Genomic DNA, 22,096 nt, shown 5'->3' with positions numbered 1-22,096 from the left:
CTTGCTTTTGGCTCAGGGTCATGAAATGGAGCCCTGTGTTGGTCTCCTCATTCAGAGGGGAGTCTGCTTTAAGACTCTCTCTTCCTCTCTATCCCCTACCTCTGTGCTCATGCATGCTTTCTCTCTCTCTCTCCCCAAAATACATGAATAAATCTTTAAAAAAATAAAAGTGTTATATGAATATTGTTTACCCTGATCATGTCCAAAAGCAGCGAGAATTTGGAAAACTAGCAGAAAGAGAGGTGTATAATTACCATGTTGAAAAAATAAAGCTTAACTTTCTGTGGACAAATTTGCACTGATCACTTGCAAGGTGTCATTGTAGTCTTATGAATGGCCTTTATAGAACCAAACTTGCTTTTAAGTAAAGTAGTTGCTGCAAAAGAAGGTATATGAAGAAGCCAATTTGCAGTACATATGGAAATTACAGTTTTTCTTATACTACATCAGTTGAGTAGGATGTGGAGTGGGGAGGCAAGGCCATCACAGTAGATAGATGTTATAGGGCAAAGCTACCAAGAAACTGAGTGGGAGCTGTATACATCACTAGCCCTCCAGCTGCAGAAGGAAAGGTAAGATACTGTCACAAGGTGGGCCAAGAATGGGGTCAAGGGCACTTCGTGCACCGTCTTTCTTTTTTTTTACAGTTTTTTTTTTAAGATTTTATTTATTTATTTGACAGAGAAAGATAGTAAGAGCAGGAACACAAGCAGGGGGAGTGGGAGAGGAGGAAGTAGGCTTCCCGCCGAGCAGGAAGCCCAATGTGGGGCTTGATCCCAAGACCCTGGGATCATGATCTGAGCTGAAGGCAGACACTTAATGACTGAGCCACCCAGGCGCCCCTCGTGCACCATCTTTACTGACACAAAGCATGAACAGATTGATCTGGAAGGATATGGAAAGCAGAAAATAATTGTGATAAAAATACTGCCATGTAAAGGAATATAATATGGAGATTATACCTGAAGAATATACCTCTGAACCTTGCTTAATGTAAGACTCAAAACCAAATTTCAGGAAATCCTTCGGAATCCTAATAGAGTACAAAAAGACACCATTTTAAAAAAATTAAACAGGAAAAAAAAGCCACAAGGAGGCTAAGATAAAAATGCAAGATGACATTAAAGAAAGGAAGATGGATGAGCTAATAGAGATGAGAATGATGATGACAATGATGAGAAGACAGAAATAAAAATCGCTAATATTTAACACTTTCTATATGCCATGCTTTTATTCTAAGTGTGTTTATATGTGTTACATATAATTTATTTTTAATTTTTAATTTTTAAAATTTATTTTATTTATTTATTTGAGAGAGAGTGAGCATGGATGGGGGAGGGAGAGAGGGAGAAGATCTCAAACAAATTCCATGCTGAGTGTGGAGCCTGATGTGGGGCTCAATCCCAACCCAAGATCATGACTGAGCCAAAATCAAGAGTTGGATGCCTAACCAGCTGAGCCATCCAGGCGCCCCATTAGCTCATTTAATTCTTACAAGAACACCATGGCTGCATACTACTATTATTGTCTCCACTTTATAATTAAGGAAACTGAGAGGGGATAGGCAACTTCCTTAAGGCTGACTAGTAAGTATTGGGGGGCAGGATTCAAGCCCTGACAATGTGACTTGCTTTTAACTGTTACACTAAGAAAGGATAACAAGGAAAAAAGATAACGACAGCAGAACTAAAATCATTCAAGGCAGTAAAAGCATAATTGAAGTTGTGCGTGACATATTAAAATGAAAAAAAAATCTATCTTAAAAGGGCAAAAACACAAAAATAAGAAAAGAGATGATATATGGAAGCCAGACAATAAAGCTTTCCCTCAGTGATGATGACAGAAAGGACTCATAACATTCCATGGAAAATAAACAAAAGGAAACCTACATCTAAAGTCTGTTAAAAAACAAAACAAAACCCTACAATAGAGCATTAAAAAAAAGAACACAAACCAATCAGGGCATAGGAAAAACAAACGGCTGCTATATATATAAAATTCAATCTCATTTATAGTTAAAAAGAGAAGAAATTAAAATTAGAGATTGTTTGCTTACTACAAATGTGAACAGAACACCAAAATACATAAGGCAAAACTGATAGGATGGCAAAAATTAATAGAAAAATTCAACATTACAGTTGGAGACTTCAAACCCCCTCTATCTGTAATTGACAGCAGGCAGAAAATGAATGAGGATATAGTTAAACTCAGCAGCACCATCACCATCACCTGGACCTCACTGACATTTATAGATTACTTCAACAACAGCAGAACACATTTTTTCTCAAGCTCACATGGAACATTCTCCAAGAGACCGCATTCTGGGCCATAAAACACACCTTAAAAAATTTGAAGAGTAGTGGGGCGCCTGGGTGGCTCAGTCGTTAAGCGTCTGCCTTTGGCTCAGGTCATGATCCCAGGGTCCTGGGATTGAGCCCTACATTGGGCTCCCTGCTCAGTGGGGAGTCTGCTTCTCCCTCTCCCATTCCCCCTGCTTGTGTTCCCGCTCTAGCTGTATCTCTCTCTATCAAATAAATAAAAATCTTAAAAAAAATTTAAAGAGTAGAAATCATGCAGTGGGGTGCCTGGGTGGCTCAGCTGGTTAAGCATTTGCCTTTGGCTCAGGTCATGATCCCACTGGGATCGAGTCCTGCATCGAGCTCCCCATGCAGCAGGGAGTCTGATTCTCCCTCTACCCCTCCCCCTTATTTGTGATGTCTCTCACGCTCTCTCTCAAATAAACTCAAAAAAAAAAAAAAGAAGGAAACCATGCAGTATATACTTTCAGACCACAATGCAATTAAACTAGGAATTAGTAACAAAAAGATAGCTGGAAGATCCCCAAATACTTTAAGATTAAACAACAGACTTCTAAATAATACATGAGTCAAAGAAGAGTCTCAGGAGAAATTTTAATATATTTGAAATAAATGAAAATGAAAACACAACTTTTCAAAATCTGTGGAATGCAGTGAAAGACATGCTTAAAGAGAAATTTATAGCATTGAATGCATATATTAGAAAAGAAGAAAGTTCTAAAGTCAATAATCTAAGCTTCCATCTTAGGAAACTAGAAAATGAAGAGCAAATTAAATCCAAAATAAGTAGAAGAAAATAAATAATAAAAATTAGAGCAGAAATAAAGGAAATTGAAAATGGAAGATCAACAGATAAAAATCAACAAAACCAAAAGCTGTTTCTTTGAAAAGATTAATAAAATTGATAAACTTCTAGCCAGGCCAACCAAGAAAAAAAGAAAGAAGACACAATTACTAATATCAGAAATGAAAGAGGAACCATCACGAATGATACCAGGGACATTAGGAGGATAATAAAAGAATATTAGGAACAACTTTATGACCACAAATTTGATAACTTAGATGAAATAAAACAATTCCTCAAAAGACATGATCTACCAAAACTCACATAAGGAGAAATAGATACTTTGAATAGAATGATATCTATTTAAAAAATTAAATCAACAATTAATAATTTTCCAAAAGAGAAAGCACCAGGCCCAGATGATGAATTCCACTAGACATATAAGGAAAAAAATGATACCAATTTCCTACAATCTTCTCCAGAAAATAAGAGCATATTTATTTTATGAGGTCAGCATAACCTTGATCCCCAAACCAAAGAAAGGAAGACTATAGACAATACCTCTCATCAAAACAGATGCAAAAATCCTTAACAAAATATTGGCAAATCAAATCCAACAATATATTTAAAAAAACTACACACCACAACCAAGCAGGATTTATTCCAGGTATGTAAGGCATAAAAATCAACATAATCCATTACAGAAACAAGCTAAAGAAGAAAAATCACACGATCATATCAACAGATTCAGAAAAAGCATTTGACAAAATCCAACACCATTCATGATAAAAACTCTCAGTAAACTAGGTATAGAGGGGAACTTCCTCAGCTTGATAAAGAATATCAACTAAATACCTACAGCTAACATCATACTTAGTGTCGGGAACTAGATAAGGATGCCCCCTCTCATCACTCCTATTCAACATCATACAGGAAGTCCTAGCTTAGGCAATAAGATTTTTTTTTAAAGGCAATAAAAGATTGGGAAGGAAGAAATAAAACTGTGTTTGTTGGGGCACCTGGGTGGCTCAGTTGTTGGGCGTCTGCCTTTGGCTCAGGTCATGATCCCGGAGTCCTGGGATCAAGCCCTGCGTCCGCTCCCTGCTCTGCGGTGGGCCTGCTTCTCCTTCTCCCACTCCCCCTGCTTGTGTTCCCTCTCTCGCTGTGTCTCTCTCTGTCAAATAAATAAAATCTTAAAAAAACAAATAAACAAACAAAAAAAACACCTGTGTTTGCTGATGGCATGATTATCCATTCAGGAAATCCCAACAGAATCAACCAAACACTACTGGAACTTGTAAGTGATTATAGCAAGGTTGTAGGATATAAGGTTAATATACAAAAGTCAAGTACTTTCCTAGATATTGGAAATGAAAAATAGAAATTTGAAGTTAAAATAATAATACCATTTACATTAGCACCAAAAATATGAAATACTTGGTATAAATCTAATAAAAATGTATAAGAGCTATATGAGGAAAACTACAAAATGCTGATGAAGGAAATCAAAAAAGATCTACATAAATGGAGATAGAATCCATGCTCATGAATAGGAAGACTCAAAACCGTTCAGATGCTAGCCCTTTTCAATTTGATCTATAGCTTCAACACAATCTCAATAAAAATCCCAGCCAGTTATTCTGTAGATATTGACAAACTGATTCTAAAGTTTCTTTGGAAAGGTAAAATATCTAGACTAGCCAGTAAAATATTGAAGGATAACAAAGTTGGAGGACTTATACTGTCCAATTTCAAGACTTACTATGAAGCTATAGTAATTAAGACAATATGGCATTGGTAAAAGAATAGACAGATCAGTAGAACAGACTAGAGAATCCAGAAATATTTTCACACAAATATAGTCAAGCGATTTTTGAAAAAGGAGCAGACAATTCAATGGAGAATAGTCTTTTCAAAAACTGGCCCTGGAACAAGTAGACATCTATAGACAAGCAAACAAAAAGACAGATCTTAAACCTTTCACAAAAATTAATTTGAAAGGGATAGATTGATTTATTTATTATTTTAAAAAAGACTTTATTTATTTATTTGACAGAGAAAGACAGAGCACAAGCAGGGGGAGCAGCAGGCAGAGGGAGAAGCAGGCTCCCCACTGAGCAGAGAGCCTGATGTGGGGCTCGATCTCAGGACCCTAAGATTATGACTGGAGCTGAAGGCAGATGCTTAACTGACTGAGCCACCCAGGCGCCCCTGGATGATAGATTTAAATGCAAAACACAAAACTAAAATACTTCTAGAAGATAACATAGGGGAAATCTAGGTGACTTTGGGTTTACTGCTGACTTTCTAGATACAACACAGAAAGCATGACCCATGAAAGAAAAAAAATTGATAAGGTGACTTTATTAAAATTCAAAACTTATGCTCTATAGAAGATACTGTTAAGAGAATGAAAAGACAAGCCACAGTGTGGGAGAAAATACCTGTAAAATATGTATCTGATAAAGGACTTATATCCAAATACACAAAGAACACTTAAAACTTAACAATAAGAAAACAAACTATCTAATTAAAAAATGAGTGAAAGATCTGAACAGCAACTCCCCAAAGAAGATATACAGGTGGCAAATAAGAATATGAAAAGATGCTCAAGGGACACCTAGCTGGTTCAGTCAGTACAGTGTGCAACTCTTGATCTCAGGGTTATAAATTTGACCCCACATTGGGTATAGGGATTACTTTAAAATAAAAAATATTAAAAAAAAGATGCTCAGCACCATATGTCTTTAAGGAATTGCAAATTAAACCAAGATACCACTATACACCTATTAGAATGGCTAAAATCCAAAATGGACAATACCAAATGCTGAGGCAGATGTAGATGTAAAGCAACAGGAACTCCCGTTCATTGCTGGTAGGGATGACAAATGGTGCAAACACTTTGGAAAACATATTTGACAGCTTCTTACAAAGCTAAACACAGGCTCACCATATGATGCAGTAATCACGCTCCTAGGTATCTACCAAACGAATTGAAAACTTATATCCATACAAAAACCTTTACATGAATGTTTATACCTGCTTTATTTTTAAATTTCCCCAAATTGGAATAAGCCTAAATGACCTTTAATAGGTGAATGGATAAATAGCCATACAATGGAATATTATTCAGTGATAAGAAGAAATAAGCTATCGAGGCACACAAAGATGTAAAATGTCTTAAATGCATATGCCTATGTGAAAAAAGCCAATCTGAAAAGACTACACACTGTATGATTCCAACTATATCACATCCTGAAAAGGGTGAAACTATACAGTGAGTAAACCAATCAATGGTTGCCAGGAGTTAAGGGGGAGAAGAGATGAATAGGCAGAGCTAGGGGATTTCTAGAGCAATGTTAAACTATTCTGTATGATACTGTAATGGTGGATAGATGATATTATTTGTCAAAACCCTTACAAGTATACAACACAAAGAGCAAAAATGTAAAGTATGGACTTCGGTTAAATAATAATTTATCAATATTGGTTCATCAATTTTAACAAGTGTACCACATTAATGCAAGATGTTAATAATAGGGAAATTGGGAGGGAGGGGTGGTTTGGGAAAGGGGCATGTGGGAACTCTGTACGCTCATTTTTTCTATAAACCTAAAACTGCTCTAAAATTAGTCTATTAAAACATTTTTTACAAAAAGAAGAAAGTTAAAATGAAATAGCATTTTCACATTTCAAATTGCCCAAGATTTTAAAAAATGGTAATACTCAGGAATGGTGAAGGCAAGGGGGAAATTTAACAATCAAAATCTTTAAAATTTTATTGATCCTTGATTTAGCTATTTTATTTCTAGGGAATTATCCTAAGAAGATAATCATGGGTTAAGCAAGTATGTAGCCACCAGAACACTATTCATCACAATGTTGTTAATGATAGCAAAAACCAGAAAATAACAAAAACAAGAGCAGAACAATCCCATGTTTGAAAAAATAAATCTATACATACATATATGCACAGGGAAATGTCTAACATGATGGTTATCAAAATGTTAATAGTGGTAGTCTTTTTAAAAATATATATCTTTTTTATTATATGATCTATTCATATTTTTTCTAAAAAAAATCAAGAATGCATTCCACACTCAGGGTAGCTATTATAAGAAACAGAACAAAACAATACATGAGAATGTGGAGAAATTGGAATTCTTGTGCATTGCTGGTGGGAATGTAAAATGGTACAACTATTATGGAAAACATTGTGGCAATTCCTCACAAACTTAAATACAGAGCTATCATATGATCTATAAATTCCACTTTTGAGCATATAGCCAAAAGAAATGAAAGCAAGAGACTCAAACAAATATTTGTACACCCATGTTTATAGCAGCATTATTCACAATAGCCAAAAGGTGAGAGCAACTCAAGTGTCCATTGACAGATGAATAGAGAAACAAAATGTGGTATATACACGCAATGGAATATTATTCAGCCTAAAAAAGGAAGGAAATTCTGACATGCTACAGCATGCATAAACTTTGAAGATATTACTAAATGAAATAAACTTGTCAAAGAAGGACAGATACTATATGATTCTACTTATATGAAGTACCTAGAGTAGTCAAATTGATAGACTGAAAGTAGAATGGTTGTTGCCAGGGGGATAGTGGGAGGGGGAAATGGGGAGTTAGTGTTCACAGAACATGGAGTTTTAGTGTGTGAAGATGAAAAAAGTTCTGGATATAAATGGTGGTGATGATTGCACAACAATGTGTAACACCACTGAACTGTACACTTAAAAATAGTTAAAATGGTAAATTTTTATGTTATACGTATTTCAGCACAATAAAAAATAATCTTCTAAATCAAAGAACAAGTAAAAGATGAAGGAAGAAGTGGAGGAAGAAGAGAAAAAGAAGAAAGAAAGAAAAAAGGGGGGCGCCTGGGTGGCACAGACAGTTGCGCGTCTGACTCTTGGTTTTAGCTCAGGTCCTGATCTTAGAGTTGTGAGACCAAGCCCCGCTCAGCACAGAGTCTGCTTGGGTTTCTCTCTCCCTCTCCCTCTGCCCCTGCCCACCCTGCTCTCTCTCTCAAATAAAGAAAATAAACAAATCTTTAAAAAAGGAAAGAAAAAAGAATGAATGTACTACTATCTAACTAATGGTCCGGGGCTTATACGCAGTTCATCTGACAGATGACCATATCACATAAAGTGTGCCACATGTGCTGAGGAAAGACTGTGTAGAGGGGTAGTGAACCTACTTGTTCATTCTTCTATTATTATTATTATGTAAAGTTTTAAACATAAATACTCAAAACATCATACTGCAAACATTTGTATACCCCTCTCCTAGATTTTTACCATTAGTTTTTACTTATTTTATCATATACCTGTTTGTCCTTCTAGCCATCCATTAAGCCATCTTATTTTTTTGGACAGATTTCGAAGTAAATTGTATACATCTATACACTTCCCCATAAGCTTCAGCATTTGTATCATTTACTGTTCAATATTTGTTTATATTTTTTCTCGATATAAAATTTACATAGAGTAAAATGCACAAATCTTACGTGTATATTCACTGTTTTGACAAATGCACCTATCTAGTGTAAACCAAATCTCTCTCCATGTATACATTACTATCACTCCAGAAGTTATCTCATGGCCCTTTATATACTGTTTTATAATCACAAAAAGTAAAGCTATTTGGAAAGCATTTATAGTATGATGCTCTTTTTGGTACAGAAAAAAACTGGAAGAAAAATATTAAAAGTGATTATTTCTGGGTACATGGATTACCATTGGTTTTTATTTTCTTAATTTTATATATTATTATGGTGGTAAGAAAAAAACAGTAAAAGCTACTTAAAAGAAAAAAATCTTTCTATCTTTTAATAAATGATGTCACACATAGAATAGTCATTAAAGTGACCATTTTGAAGATAATGTATGTGGCAAAAAAGGAAACATTTCAATATGATATTAGAGTACAATGACAAAATTACAATAAATATTAATGTCATAATCACCATGATATGATGAATGTAAACACACAGAACAGGACTAGAAAGGAATAAGAAAAACACAAGTGCTATATTTCTCATTCTATCTCTTGGACCCTGTTTGAGTGATGGAATTATGGGTAATTTTTGAAAAAAAAAGTTTTATCAACTTTTCTAAATGAAAATAATAGTTAAAACATCCTGTAAGACCCTGACTTCACAACTGTCCATCTCTTACATATGTGGGTCAGCTGTGAAGACCTGAACCCAATCAGGCAAGCTACAAAATCTTTCCCTGCCTTTGTAAAGCCCTTACTTGGGCCACACGTTTTGGTTGGATTTGAAACCATATGACCCAAATTATTAGAACAAGACAAAACAAACAGGTACTAAGTTACCTCTTTCTGGAAAGATGTTGTTTTTGGTGAGTTTGACGCTTTTGGGCCTTGGATTGTTATCATCCATACCCATGATCAGGTTGCGGAAAAACAGATCAAATTTCTTTCTGCTGTCCGCATTGACAGTGCCAGCCACGGTCCACACCAAGGCAAAGAGGAATAGCCCTTGCAGCCAGAGAAAGATCTGTTGGCTTGTCAGGCCTTCATGTAATTCACTTTCCTCCTCATTTATTTCCTTGATTTCATCTAAAAGCAAGAAAAAGGAACCTCAGGAGAAGCTGCATATATCTGCTTATATACAGATCTAAACAAACTGGGTGGTCTTGTCGGTGAGGACTCTGGGGAGGGGGCTGGCTGAGTGGCCATCACCTGCCAGATCCTTTATCCACATATACTTTTTGTTAGTTTTTAATAATTTTTCTTTTTTTTTCTATTTTTTAAGTAGGCTCCATGCCCAGCATGGAGCCCAATTTAGAGCTTGAACTCATAACCCTGAGATCAAAACCTGAGCTGAAATCAAGAGTCAGACACAATCAACTGAGCCACCCAGGTGCCCCTTTTCTTATTTTTATTTTTTATATATTTTATATTTTAACATATTTTTAATATATATATTTGTATGTATTTTATAATTTTTTTGTAATTATGAAAGGACATGGGAACAAACCTGAAGGAGCTCTCAATGGCTGAAGACATTTGAGGAACAAAATACTTACAGTATTGGATTATAACCCATAGAATAAAATAAACATCCATGAGTGAGTCCATACTTTAATGAGTAAATAACTGAATTAGCAAATAAGTAGGGAAGAGCAGTTCTTTTTTACAGAAGAATTCTAATTAGTAAATGTAGAAGGAATACACATAGAAATGGAAAATTAATGTTAGGCAAATGCCACCATTCTACCTGTGGTAGGCAAGACCCACCAATGGATGTTAAAAATTAGTGGGTGAAAATTTTAGGAGAAATAGGATATTTTCATAGTTTCAAATTATCTTCCCCAAAATACTTACTAATTATGAGGGAAAACCAGAACATTACAGTGGAGAAATGTGGGTCTGGCCAAAACTAACTTTGACAAAGAGCCTTCACCAGTCATTAGATCTATCAACATCGTGTACCCCCTGATGATGCACCGAGAAGGATGCATCATCACTTTTGTGGTATTCTTACTGAAAATGCATAACCCTAATCTAATTATGAGAAAACATGAGGTAAACTTAAATTGAGAGACATTCTATAAAATAACTGGCCAGTATTTATCAAGTGACAGTTATAAAAGACTAGGAAAGGGGAACCCAGCTGGTTCAGTCGGTGGACCATACAACTCTTGATCTCAGGGTCATGAGGCCCCATGTTGGGTGTAGAGCTTACTCAAAAAAAAAAAAAAAAAAAAAGACAAGGAAAGACTGAAGAATGGTCATAGATGGGAAGAGGTGAATGAGATACAACAATTAAAAAAAAGATGTGACCCCCTGAATTGGATCCTGGAACAGAAAAGGACATTTGAGGAAAAATTGGTGAAATTCAAATAAAGCTGTGGTATAGTTAATAGTATATAGTACCAATGTTAACTTTCTTATTCTGATCATTGTGCCTTGGTTATATAAGACATTAACATTAAAGGAAGCTAGGTGTAGGGATATGTGACTCAATATATGCTTTTAGCAATTTTTTTTGCAAGTCTAAAATTATTTTTAAATAAAAGGCTAAAAAATGTATTTATTATTCCTTATCTTAAGGCCTTGTTGATCATAGTTACCATGCTCTTGCATTTTAGCATTGACAGAGTAAAAAGTTAGAGCTCTGAAATCAGGTACTTGTGCATTCAAACCCAGTCCTCGGATTTTAGTAGTTGTGTGCCTTTCAGGACTCCTGATAAGGACTCATGGCTATAGATTTGGGAAGGCAAGAGATTACGTCACTCAGCGTTGGGGAAAATGAGTCCATTTCTCATACGGTGCCTTCTTCCTGGTGGAGATACTACACAAGGACAGGAAACAGAGCTTGGGAAAATACTAAAAATTTACAACTAATGATGCAAATATATGGCATCATATACAATTAGTGTGCTTTTGAAAAAATGGTAATTTTAACTTCAGAAAATCATGTAATATGTAGCCAAAGAAAGTCTCCACTCAACTGTTCATCATGTTATATTTTTTATCTGCACCTATAATGCTGAGAAAATGTTCATGTAAGAGGAGTTGTAGGAAGATCCATCTTGAGTTTGAATTATGTGCCATCTTGAGAAAGAAATGGCATCCAATAAAAGTTCTCCAAATCGACACATCTTTGGTCATTTCCCACAGAATTCAGTGAAATTTGATTTATGTGAGATAGTTACAGAGAACTTCTCCAGGCCTATTAAACAAATGGTTCTATGATTTATGTACTTCCCATGTCCTAGAGAAGGTTCCCCAGTTTTGTAGACTGATGTAATCAGTTCTCTTAATAGTGTAACCATGTATTTTGTGAATTCAGATTCTTGTAAGTTTTCTTAGCATGGGAAAATTTTCAGTCTTTTTTTTTTTTCAGGATCTTTTTTTTCTCAGATACATTCTCATGTATTATCTAAATTCATTTCCCTCTAGGATATTCTAGTTAGGTAAAGAGGGACAAAAATTATTACTCCCATTGTATGGATGAGGAATGTAACATGAGAAAGAATGGGGTAAACTGCATAAAAATACCCAGGAAATCAATCCAAGATTAAGGGTAAAGCCAAAACATAGGGATTCTTTCCACTAAACTCTACTATCTAAACTCCAAATGCTTGCTTGTTCTAGACCAAAATTCTGGTCTCATTGTTGGGGGAGTAGAGGGACAGGGAGCAGAAGAAATAACCCACACCTACCCCACCTTCATGTGGCTTAAGAATTGTAGGTAGCACGTGAAGGGGCACATGCACCCCAGTGTTTATAGCGGCAATGTCCACAATAGCCCACCTATGGAAAAAGCCTAGATGTCCATCAACAGATGAATGGATCAAGAAGATGTGGTGTATAGATACAACGGAATATTAGGCAGCCATCAAAAAATGAAATCTCGCCATTTGCAACGACATGGATGGAACTAGGTGTATTATGCTAAGCGAAATAAGTCAATCAGAGAAAGAAAGTATCATATGATGTCACTGATAGGAGGAATTTGAGAAACAAGAGAGAGGATCATAGGGGAAGGGAGGGAAAAATGAAATAAGATGAAACCAGAGAGGGAGACAAACCATTAAGAGGCTCTTAATCTCAGGAAAGAAACTGAGGGTTGCTGGAGTGGAGGGGGTTGGGAGGGATGGGGTGGCTGGGTGATAGACATTGGGGAGGGTATGTGCTATGGTAAGCGCTGTGAGTTGTGTAAGACTGATGAATCACAGACCTGTACCCCTGAAACAAATAATACATTATATGTTAATAAAAAAAAAAAAAAGAATTGTAAGTAGCACGTACCAAACAGGGAGGAATACAGTCTCATCATTGAGAAGGCAAGGTGGATGGGAGATGTTTGGACCACAAATTTACACTGAAGGCGAATAAATTCCAGGCAGGGCTGGAGGAGCCACATGAACATGTCATTGACCTAAAGGTAGAAATGAAATTTGAAGAGATGTTATCAAAAAAATGAGTTTAAGACCAAGGGCTTGGTACAACTCTGGAAGGCTGGAGATGTTGGTAAGGTTGTTGATTAATTTTGAGTGTTAAGTATATTGGGGAAAAGACCACAGGCACCGAGGCCTCTGACTCTAGCTTCCTACTTAATGGACTGTGCAGCCCACAGTCCAACCCCATCCCTCCCATTTCACTGCCCAGAGCTGGATACTCAGAGAGGCTTGGACCTACTGTGGGTCAGCTACAAGATGCATGAAAAATTTAAGCACCCAGACTGGGTGTCCCACTTGCTTGCATAAAAAATGTTAGGAATTCTAAATAAGATTTTCAAATGACTGTTCTTCATTTGTAAGGCTGGACTCCTGTATAAAGTGGCCACAGGAAGTGCAGAGCTAAGTTTGGAACTCATTTTCAGTAATTCTCTGTATGTACTTACTTGTGGGTATAATGATTCTTGTCTCTGCTCCCCACCCCAGTTATTCTTTTAAAAAGAATTCTTCCTTTCTCCTCGAGTGTTTTCTTATTTTTGTTATACTGTATTTGTGGCTGTCACTGTAAATCATCTTAAGTCATTTTTTTAAGAAGTAGGCAGGTCATCACTGAATAAATACATTAATAGATCTGTATATATATGGATACATATTATAAATGTATAGACACATTTATGTATATATGAATATATATGTATACATGGATATGTGGTATATTCATCCAGTCAACAAATATTTATTGAGCATCTAGTAACTGCAGTGTTATAGGTGCTGAGAATAAACAATTGACAAGATAGACAAGATCCCTGCCCTCATGGAAATTACTGAGGGGCAGGGGAGACAAACAATAAATAACTAAACAAGCAAGGAAATAAAATACTTACAAGTCATGTAAAGTACTAGCAGGAAACAAACAAAGGTGTTAAAATGGGGGAATAACAGGGAGTGTTTAATAGGGTGGTCAGGGAAGGCTTCTTAGAGGAGGAGGCCTTTATGTTGAGACCTGGATGATGAAGGTGAATCATCTCTCACACAATAAAATGGGACAACATTTTCAGGAGGAGGAAGAAAAGGTGCAAAAGCCTTGAGGTGATGAAACCTGGGTTCTTCCAGGAATGAGAACAGAATACAAGGGCTGCAGGGTAATGAGCTGAGGAGGGGGGTAGGTGATGAGGTTGGAAAGGTGGGCAGGGCCAGATCACAGTCTCAGAGGTCCTGATAAGAAGTTAGACTTTCAGGGGCACCTGCGTGGCTCAGGTGGTTAGGCATCTGACTCTTGATTTCGGCTCAGGTCATGATCTCAGGGTTGTGGGATGAAGCCTTCTGTCGGGCTCCGTGCTCAGCAGGGAGTCTGCTTCTTTCTTTCTCTCTCTCTCTCTCTGCCCCTCCCCCCACTCATGCTCTCTCTCAAATAAATAAAATCTTTCTTGATATTTTATTTATTTCTTTATTTCTTGAGAGAGAGAGTGAGAGAGAAAGAGAGAAAGAGGGAGAGCATGAGTGGGGGGAGAAGCAGAGGGAGAGGGAGAAGCAGACTCCCTGCTGAGCAGGGAGCCCCATGAGGGGCTCGATTCCAGGACCCTGGGATCACGGCCTGAGCTGAAGGCAGACACTTAACTGACTGAGCCACCCAGGAGCCCCTCAAATAAAATCTTAAAAAAAAAAAAAAAAGTTAGACTTTGAGCTAAGGGCACTGAGGAGTCCCTGAAGGCTTCCCGTGCAGATGCGTAGATTGGTCTGTGGATGTGCATATGGGCATCTATCTGTATAAATGTATGTGATTATATACATTGTACATGTATATAAATGGGACAGGAAAGGGGCCATAGCTCACAGGAATGTTTCTGCAGTGGGAAGAGAACTCAACTATACTTTTTTTGCCTTCTTCAGTGGGGAACTTTCCTAGGGCACTCTACTAACACAGGGAAAGACAAGAGGCACCAAAAGCTTCAGTTCTCCCTTCCTGCTTCCCTAGTCTGAGACTATGCTTGGGTACCCACCTAACCTGCATGTTCACCCCTCTTTTAGGAAGGGAAGAAGGGGACAGACACTCTTAATAGCTACAATACAACTTTTCTAAACTGGTTCCAGCTCCCTAGCTATGGGAGGTATGGAGTCGAGGTCACCAGGATGGGGAGTGGCAATACAGAGAGGAAGAAAGCTCTTTCTAATCTGGCCTATCTTTAGAGCAACTTCTAGAGACATTTCTGCAAGTAGGGCAATGGGAAAAGGTATGACATTCCATCCACCATGTAGAATGTTTCTAAAGCATCAGAATTCTCCACTGGGGGATGGGGAGTGAGGGAGAAGGTAGAAGGAGAAAATGACCATACTATCCCATTCTTTTTTTTTTTTTAAGATTTTATTTATTCATTTGAGAGAGAGAGACAGAGAGCACACAAGCAGGGGCAGAGGCAAAGGGAGAAGCAGACTCCCCGCTGAGCCAGCTGGGAGCCCAATGTGGGGCTCGATCCCAGGACCCAGAGATCATGACCCAAGCCGAAGGCAGACGCTCAACCATCTGAGCCCCCCAGGTGCCTCCATACTATCCTACTCTTGCCACGGGGAGAAGAAAACTGGAAAAATGTCAGACAGCCAGGAAAGAAGATAACTAGAGATAGGCAGGGAATTCCCTGCCCCTTCCTACATCCTGGAATTAGGAAGGTGAAGATGTGCCTAGAAGGCCTTAGCAATGAGGAGTATGGAGACAGGGAGGGAGGGGAAGGAAAGGAACATGATGGTCTCACCAATTCCTTGTGCTCCTCAGTGAGGCTAGCAGGCAGGGTGTCCATGTATGAGTCCTTCAAGGGCTTCCAGCCTAGTTGATGGGGCTCCATGTAGATCATCCCACACCTGGCAAGCACAAAGAGAGGACCAGCTTGGTCCACATCTGGGTTCCCAAGCTCACAGGGGTGAGGGAAATGCAGGCAGTCATGGTAAGGTAAGGGGCTGGAGTTTGGGTTGGGGCACAGACCCTCACCAGCTCCAGTCCAAAGGGAAGGTGCCCAGATTTTGTCAGGAAAGGATGGAGACCAGGGATAATAGCTGGTGCTTGGGAGTTAGAGAGATCTGGGTTCAAATCCCTGCCCTAGATTCTACTATCTGAGTAACCTTGGGCAAGGTTTCTTTATTGTCTTTGAAATTCTACGTCCTTGTCATAAATCAAGAAATACAAAAAATACATAGTTCATAAGGCTATTGTAGTGGTTAAATAAGAAAATGCCAATAAATAATTCAGCACCATTTCCAGGACATAGAAAACTCTTAATCCATGGAAATTATTAAAATTATCATTAGCATGGACTGATATTTTATATAGTCCATGTTTTGTTTTCTTTTCCCATTCTGTTACATCTAGGTGCTCTCTTGTTTGTTACTAATACGGCTGCCATTTATTGAGTATCTACTACATGTCAGGCACTATGCTAGGGCCTAATGGCCTTTATCTCTAAATATGCTTCTTAACGGTCACATTTTAGATATGAGGAGAGTGCGGCTCAGAGAGGCTGAGTGACCTGGAAGAGGTAACACAGCTAGACATTGGCATGGCCAGGGTGGGAGCCCAAGTTGGTCTAACTTGCCATTGCTCTTTGGAGTGTGGATTGATTTTCTTTTCTTTTTTTTTTTTTTAAGAACTTCAGGTGCACAGGATTAGATTAATTATCATCCTTGGCATACTATCATTAGCCCATGCATGGCCTTTCTCAGTTAATTGTTTTCAATAATGTAGTGAGTGCCCATGAACCCACCTCCCAGAACCCAAGATCCCAGACAGAAGCTAGGATCTTGACAATAACCTTCATCTAACCCCGATGGTCTCCCTTATCCTATACCCCTGGCTTTCCCCACCTGAGGGAACACCGTATCTTGGATCTCATGGTTACCCGTCTCTTTCTTTCTCACATAGTTTTATATCATTTCTATATGTTCCTAAGATATATATATATTTATTTTTGTTGGTTTTAGAGGTTTAAAGGGAGACACTATGTTGTATGTAATATTGTGGGCTTACTTCATATATAGTATTGCTAAGATTTTATGCTTAATGTATTTAATAAGATTTATGCATAGAGTTCCATGTCAGTACAATTCATTTATTTTGAGTGATATATAAATATTACAATTTGCTACAAAAATGCTCATTCAAAGGGATACATGCACCCCTATGTTTATTGCAGTATTATTTACAATAGCCATATTATGGAAGCAATCCATAGATAAATGGATAAAGAAGATGTGATATATCTATACAATGGAATATTACTCAACCATAAAAAGAATGAAATTTTGCCATTTGCAACGACATGGATGGAGCTAGGGAATATTATGCTAAGCAAAATAAGTCAGAGAAAGACAAATACCATGTGATTTCACTCATATGCGGAATTTAAGAAACAGATGAGAAAAGGAAAAAAGAAAAAGAAAGAGAGAGGCAAACCAAGAAACAGACTCTGAACTATAGAGAACAAACTGATGGTTACCAGAGGGGAGGTAGCTGGGGGATGGGTGAAATAGGTGATGCGGATTAAGGAGTGCACTTATGGTGATGAAAATAAAATAGAATAAAATCAAATGATAAAAAATTATAATTTGTGACTTTATTACACATGCATTCACTATTAATTGGCATTTGGGTTGTTTCCAAGTGTTTGTTATTGTTAACTGTGCCACTTTGAAAATTCTTGTATATGAATTTTATTGCACGTGGACAAAGATTTCTTAGAAGTAGAGTTGCTGGTCATGAGGCATATGAAGGTTCAGTCTTAGGCAATAATGTCAGATTCCTTTCCAAAGTGCTTGCCCGATTTTAGACTCTTATCAGCACTGTGGATGGAGGACTGGTCTTAGGATAAATCAGAGGGACAACAAATAATGTAGGTGATCTGCTAGGGCTTAATCACATTTGTGGGTTTTTAGGGTCAGTGAGGCCATGTGTTCCCTCAGGGTGCCAGGGCAAGGCTGACTGACCTGCTCACAGTAGCCGGAGAGGCCTGTTCCAGGTCCGCTGGCTCAAAGATCAGACTCATCTTGGGGCTCATCTGGATAATCTCTCCACTCATTAAACACAGCTGAAAGTGCAAAGCAGAGGTGGAGGTGTCAGGCAAAGGGGTTAAATTCCATCTGAAAGTGAAAGGCCTCGGCGCGGACAGAGATGGTTTAAATTCATTCAACAAATACTTCTTGAGCACGAACTATGTGTCAGGCACAGGTGCATAAAATAAAACAGACAAAAATCCCTGTGCTCTTGGGATTTACATTCTGCTGGGAGGAAACAGATGATAAACAAAACACACAGCATATAAAATGATGAAAGTGCTTTGGAGACAAATTAAATAGAAGAGGAGGCTGGAGAATGCTCAGCCAGGGCTGGATGAGTTGTGATTTTAAATAAGGAGGTTGGCAGGCGCCTGGGTGGTTGAGTCAGTTAAGCGTCTGACTCTTTTTTTTTAAAGATTTGATTTATTTGAGAGAGAGAGAGAGAGACAGAGATAGCGAGAGAGAGCATGAGCAGGAAGGAGAGGAAGTAGTAGACCTCCACTGAGCCGGGAGCCCAATGTGGGGCTCGATCCCAGGACCCTGGGATCATGACCTGAGCCGAAGGCAGATGCTTAACCGCTTAACCAATGGTGCCCCAAGCGTCTGACTCTTGACTTCAGCTCAGCTCATGATCTCTCCACACTGGGCATGGAGGTTGCTTGGGATTCAATCTCTCCCCGTCCCTCTGCATACCCCCCACCCCACCTGCTCAAGCGTGCATTCTCTCTCTCTCAAAAAAAATATTAAAATAAATAAATAGGGAGGTCAGAGAGTCATTGAATTGCAGCCTTAGGTGGAAGATCAGGAAGCTATGAGACTACAGCAAGTCTCATAGTTCTTACTCAGTGTTTCACATAGAACTTAACTGCACACCTTCTTCCTGTTTTATTTGCTTGTTTCCCATGAAAGACTCCTTTTGGAATCCCTCATGGATGGGTGCAGGGCTAGAGGGACAAGAACATCTCCACAAATCCTTTCTGGAATGGAAGGAAAGGCCATCAGAAGTCCTAGTGTTTAGTAGGTATGTCCCTGTAGAAAGTAGTGCAAAATACATAGGGCAGACTCAGTGTACGTACAAAGTTAATGATGCTGTTTCCCACTTGCCAACAGGGGTTCAAGTGAGATAGTTAAGACATAAGATTGTCTGAAGCTTTGGTCTCTCAGGGGCAAAGAGAAAACCCCATCACCCCATCACACTGCTGCTCACCCGAAGTTGTGCTTAAAAAGCCCCTCGTACGTTACCTGGCCTACATAAAACACATCTGGAAACAGGTCACTACATGTATCTCCAGGAAGGTCATGGCAGTTATGGGCTGACACTACCAGTAGTGCCATCTCTGAATATCAGGAAAAGTAAAAGACACCTGTACCTCTGATAGTAGTTTGATTTACACCCAGGGACGAGAAGAGTCATCAGGAAATTCACTGATTGTGACTTTTTTTTTTTAAGATTTTATTTATTTTATTTGAGAGAGAGAGAAAGAGCGTGAGAGAGTGGCAGAGGGAGAAGCAGACTCCTTGCCAAGCAGGGAGCCTGATGTGGGGCTCGATCCTAGGACCCTGGGATCATGACCTGAGCTGAATGTAGATGCTTAACCATTGAGCCACCCAGGTGCCCCGATCATGACTCTTCATACTTATCTCAAGACCAACAAGTACATTTGTACAATTAGCTTATATAACATAGTCTATATCATGTAATAAAACACTTCTATTTTTATATGTTATGTAATCAAAATTACGCACATGCTATAATTAGTGTGCGTGTGTAATTTGGATAATTAGGCCTTCCATTGTTGAGCATGACTCATAGTCTTGTGAAATTTTAATGCAGTAAGAAAGTATATTTTGATTTGATAATCATGTATATTCGGTGTAGAAACTCTTCCTTAACATGGTGATAAATTTTATTTTATTCTAACCTACAGTAAGATAACACTTGTTCTATGCCAGGTGCTATTAGAAGCATCTTGCGAATATTAACTTATCTCATCTTCCTGATTAACACTATGATGTAGACACTATTGTCCCCATTTTACAGATGATGAAACTGAATAGCTTGCCTGGGTTCATTCAGTTGGCAAGTGGCAGTGCAGGGTTGAACCCAGGCTGTCCAGCTCTGGAATCCAAGCTCTTTAGGCACTATGCTTACTGTGGCAGAATGTATTTTCCAAAGACTGCTACAGAGATAGCTCCCATCCTGTATGTGTTTTCGCAAAGTGGCCTTGTCCCCGCTCCATCAAGTGGAGCCTCTCTCCCCACTCCCTTGAATCTGGGCACCCCCTGTGACTTCTTGGACTCATGGAACTGAGAGAAAGTGAGGCTACGCCAGTTCCAAGCACAGCTCTTAATTTCCTGGAAACTGTCACTTCCTGCCTTTTGGAAAAGTAACTACCATGTAAGAAGTGCCACTACTCCAAGCTCACTAAGTGAGACATCCAAGCCACCTAAAGAGACCTGGAGGATGAGACACTATCTGAAGAGAAAGAGACAAAGACAAGACAGGCCAAGGAGGAATGAGCCCCCAGGCACTGAGGGAGGAAGCCACCTTGGGTGTGGATCCTCTAGCCATGGCTGCCCTAGCTGACATCACAATGATCAGCTGAGCCCAGCTGAGACCTTCCAAAATTTATAATCCACAGTATCATGAGCAAAGTAAGTGGTTGTTTTAAGTCTCTAAGTACACAGCAATGGATAACCAAAACACATTCCACATATCATGCGCTATGTATGTGCTACTTGTTTAATTGCCAATATCCCTGTTTCATTACTACCTTTTTACAAATGAGGAAATTGCGGTTCAGAGAAGTTATGTGACTTGCCCAATACAAGAGCTCAACTCTAGAGCTAGTGGTCCAGTAAGATGCCAACACCACGATGCAACATTATCCCTAAACACACATAGTTTACCCACTACAAGTACAAATGGAAGCATAATTCATAAGCTGTTACTTTCTTGTGGGGCATTTATTATTAGTGTAGTGAATGTATGTATTATATAGTTTTGGTGAATTACTCACTTGAATAAGAGGATTTATACCCTACCTATGTAAAAGTGACAGGAGACTCAGTAGTACCTTTTTATTGTCATCCAGAACTGTGTTCATATTTTCGATCCAAACAGCATCTACTGGCCCATCAAATATAATCCACTTGCGTTCATCAGATATTGAAGATGCTTGCTCCCGGAAAGCATTGGCGAGGATACCATCTGTCCATTCATGGCTCACTTGGTCAAAGCACCCATAGAGCTGCCCCATTGTGATGGCCTTGGGGTTGATGATCCTGTACTCCACAGCAAATTCTCCCATCTGTTTGGCTGGGCAAGAAGGTCCAACATGAGTTACAAAGGCTCTGTTGAGACCAGAACATTAGACAAGAGATAATGCCATCTCAAAGACCAACCAACATTCATGAATATGCCCTCCAAGGAGAGTCCTTATAAAATTTGTATTCAGTCCTTACAAAGATTAGGATATCTGGATGGACAATGACTTAAATTGTTAGGTTTTTATGCCCATTAGTTCCTCACCATATTTTCTTCTGAGTCTCATTTCAAACAGGGCAAATGTGCTGGTCAGATCCAAAGAGATCTGCCTGGGCCTAAATGAACTCAAGCACTAAGGGAGAGAGGTCCATGCTACCAGATGTCTTTATGTACCAGCTCTCACAGCTACCCTAAGAACCTTGGCCTTGACTTGAAATGAGGAAACAGCTAACATTTAAAAGATTCTGCAAAATACTGGTTACTTTTTTCCCTCTATCTGAAGAACTAGTTTATCCCTGAAACCTCTTCTTTAGCTGTTCAGCAAGTGTTCCCTGAGACATTCATACCATGAGAGTATTAGGACCCAACACAGGCTGATAGATGGCACATCAGATGCATTTGATAACAGAACTGAAAATAACCAGCCTTTTAAATGATCCTTCAAAGTAAGGAAAAGTTGGAGTGCCTGAGCCATGAACTAAATAACAATTTCTGCACAATCCCAAGGCAAAAACAAT

General features: G+C 38.5%; 1 protein-coding gene across 3 annotated transcripts in view; it reads right to left on the bottom strand.

Annotated features, from left to right (window-relative positions):
* DNAH3 (dynein axonemal heavy chain 3) overlaps window positions 1-22,096 on the bottom strand; it is a 180,099-nt gene that overhangs the window by 65,352 nt on the left and 92,651 nt on the right. For all 3 annotated transcript variants that reach the window (XM_088029049.1, XM_088029048.1, XM_028095231.2), the window contains 5 exons: window positions 21,169-21,410; window positions 18,023-18,123; window positions 15,802-15,907; window positions 12,906-13,035; window positions 9,459-9,704 (listed from right to left, as the gene is read on the bottom strand). In XM_088029049.1, the coding sequence (XP_087885175.1) occupies window positions 9,459-9,704; window positions 12,906-13,035; window positions 15,802-15,907; window positions 18,023-18,123; window positions 21,169-21,410 (825 nt within the window). The remainder of the gene's footprint in view (window positions 1-9,458; window positions 9,705-12,905; window positions 13,036-15,801; window positions 15,908-18,022; window positions 18,124-21,168; window positions 21,411-22,096) is intronic.

Source organism: Eumetopias jubatus, unplaced genomic scaffold (genome assembly GCF_037043125.1).
Source record: "Eumetopias jubatus isolate StellerSeaLion01/CBP00866 unplaced genomic scaffold, mEumJub1_p1.0 scaffold_12, whole genome shotgun sequence".
Taxonomy (NCBI): Eukaryota; Metazoa; Chordata; class Mammalia; order Carnivora; family Otariidae; genus Eumetopias; species Eumetopias jubatus.
Note: the sequence above shows the minus strand (reverse complement) of the source record. Positions and strands in the feature narration are given on the sequence as shown.